The 1897-nt window shown below is 52.6% G+C and overlaps 1 protein-coding gene across 1 annotated transcript in view; it reads left to right on the top strand.

Annotated features, from left to right (window-relative positions):
- The window catches only part of ERO1L (ERO1-like (S. cerevisiae)), a gene marked incomplete at its 5' end in the record, with an annotated part of 10698 nt that extends 8801 nt beyond the window's left edge, over nucleotides 1-1897 (top strand). Inside the window, 5 exons of the mRNA XM_010136060.1 lie at nucleotides 69-315; nucleotides 684-753; nucleotides 1064-1150; nucleotides 1428-1561; nucleotides 1837-1897. Coding sequence (XP_010134362.1) covers nucleotides 69-315; nucleotides 684-753; nucleotides 1064-1150; nucleotides 1428-1561; nucleotides 1837-1897 — 599 coding nt within the window. The remainder of the gene's footprint in view (nucleotides 1-68; nucleotides 316-683; nucleotides 754-1063; nucleotides 1151-1427; nucleotides 1562-1836) is intronic.

Below are 1897 nucleotides of genomic sequence, written 5' to 3'. Positions count from 1 at the left end.
TCTTACGCCGTCCCTGTTCATTGGGGAGCCTGCACACACTCGTGACTTCGGGTTTTTTGCTCTCTCAGATACATGGTCAGAGAAGAAATGGGGCCCCAACGTTACAGAGTTCCAGCAGAGATTCGATGAAGTCATCACCAGAGGGGAAGGTCCCAGAAGGCTCAAGAACCTGTATTTTCTGTACCTGATCGAGCTGCGAGCCCTATCCAAAGTGCTGCCCTTCTTCGAGCGCTCTGCTTTCCACCTGTACACGGGGAGTCAAAGCCACGATGCCGAAACGAAAAGCCTGTTGCTGGAAATTCTCCGTCTCGCCAAGTAATTATGTGCGGTACCCGGGGGGAACAGCTTGCTCCACCCTGGCATCGCTAAGCGAGCTTAACTGTTGCTTAAAGCACTTAGAAAGGCGGGTTTGGGGGTTGTTCTTGCCGTGGGATCGATTTGTGGTGTTGCTGGTGTCTGTATTCAAACTGCAAACCCAGGTGATGGCTGCAAATATCCCCAAGGTGAGATGTGAGCTAGAGCCGAAAGCCTCCAAGAGAGCTAGACAAGCAGCTTGCCCTTAAAATAACACCTGCAGATGTCCAGTGTCTACCAGTACAACCCGCACCCCTACCCAGAGGCTTCCCTGGAGGCGGGTTCCCGCTGTACCAACCAAGAAGGAAACTCTTCTCCTTCCGTTTCAGGTCTTTCCCGCTGCACTTTGATGAGAACTCGTTCTTTGTGGGCAATAAAAAGGAAGCTGCTAAACTAAAGGTAACCGGCCAGCCCTTCCCTTCGGGGCATGTCTCCCTCGAGGGTGTTTTTCACGGCTGTAGCTGGGGTAAGACTAGCTTGAGAGGGATCCCAATACGCCCGAGGCACTGGGTGAGGTATTTCCAACTCGCTTTGCTCACGGGTAGCCACAGCCTGCAGGGGCTGTGGTGGGTCGCTGCTGAGAACCCCACTTGAGGAGCCCTTTCGCTGACTCAGCCCAGCTGAATTTAGCCCCGAGTCCAGGATTAACACATAGAAGTAGTTCTAATGAGCTCGTAACCACCACCCACTCGCATGTCTTCTCCCCTAGGAGGAATTTCGACTCCACTTCAAGAACATTTCTAAGATAATGGACTGCGTCGGCTGCTTCAAGTGTCGCCTGTGGGGGAAGTTGCAGGTAAGTTCTGGCAGGGCCTGGGGATGTGTCTGGAAACACCTCACCTGGTAGGGACTCTGGTCCCAGATGGGGTTCTTGGATACAAAACTGGGGTTCGGTGAGACCCACACTGGATTTTACACATGATCACAGTAACGCTGAATGAACAAAGCGCCTTGGCTGCGCCTTTCTCGGAGTTGCGCAAGTGAGATCCAGGTCTTGCTCCCTTGAGGTGATGTCAGCAGGACACGGAGGAGGGCAGTAAAGTTACACTTGTGATCCTGTTTGTCGTGCACAGACGCAGGGTTTGGGGACAGCGCTGAAGATCCTCTTCTCTGAGAACCTGATAGAAAAGCTCCCTGAAAGCGGCCCGTCCTACGGCTTCCAGCTGAGCAGGCAGGAAATCGTTGCCTTACTGAATGCTTTTGGAAGGTTCGTTTGAGGCTTTTCCCTCCACTTTTACACAAGCTGCTGCCGCGTTACGTCCCCTTTGAAGCTCAAACAGCCACTTCTTAGCCCAAGAGTGGTGTGAACTCCTGCTCCGATCATACTGTCTCCTAGAGAAGCTCTTTCCTCCTCTGCTGCCCAACTAAACCCCTCCCCCCGGAAGTCCCCAAAGCTCTTCTTCATTGTTTTCTCCTGCAGCTGAAGCAGGGCGTGATGCAGGTGTTGCTCTAATCTTTGCTGTTTGCTTTCCTTGCACACAGGATTTCAACGAGTGTCAGAGAACTGGAAAACTTCCGGAACATCTTACGAGATATGCGGTGA

This window comes from Buceros rhinoceros, unplaced genomic scaffold (genome assembly GCF_000710305.1).
Source record: "Buceros rhinoceros silvestris isolate BGI_N320 unplaced genomic scaffold, ASM71030v1 scaffold18885, whole genome shotgun sequence".
NCBI classification, from domain to species: domain Eukaryota; kingdom Metazoa; phylum Chordata; class Aves; order Bucerotiformes; family Bucerotidae; genus Buceros; species Buceros rhinoceros.
This window is presented reverse-complemented; position numbering and strand designations above follow the sequence as displayed.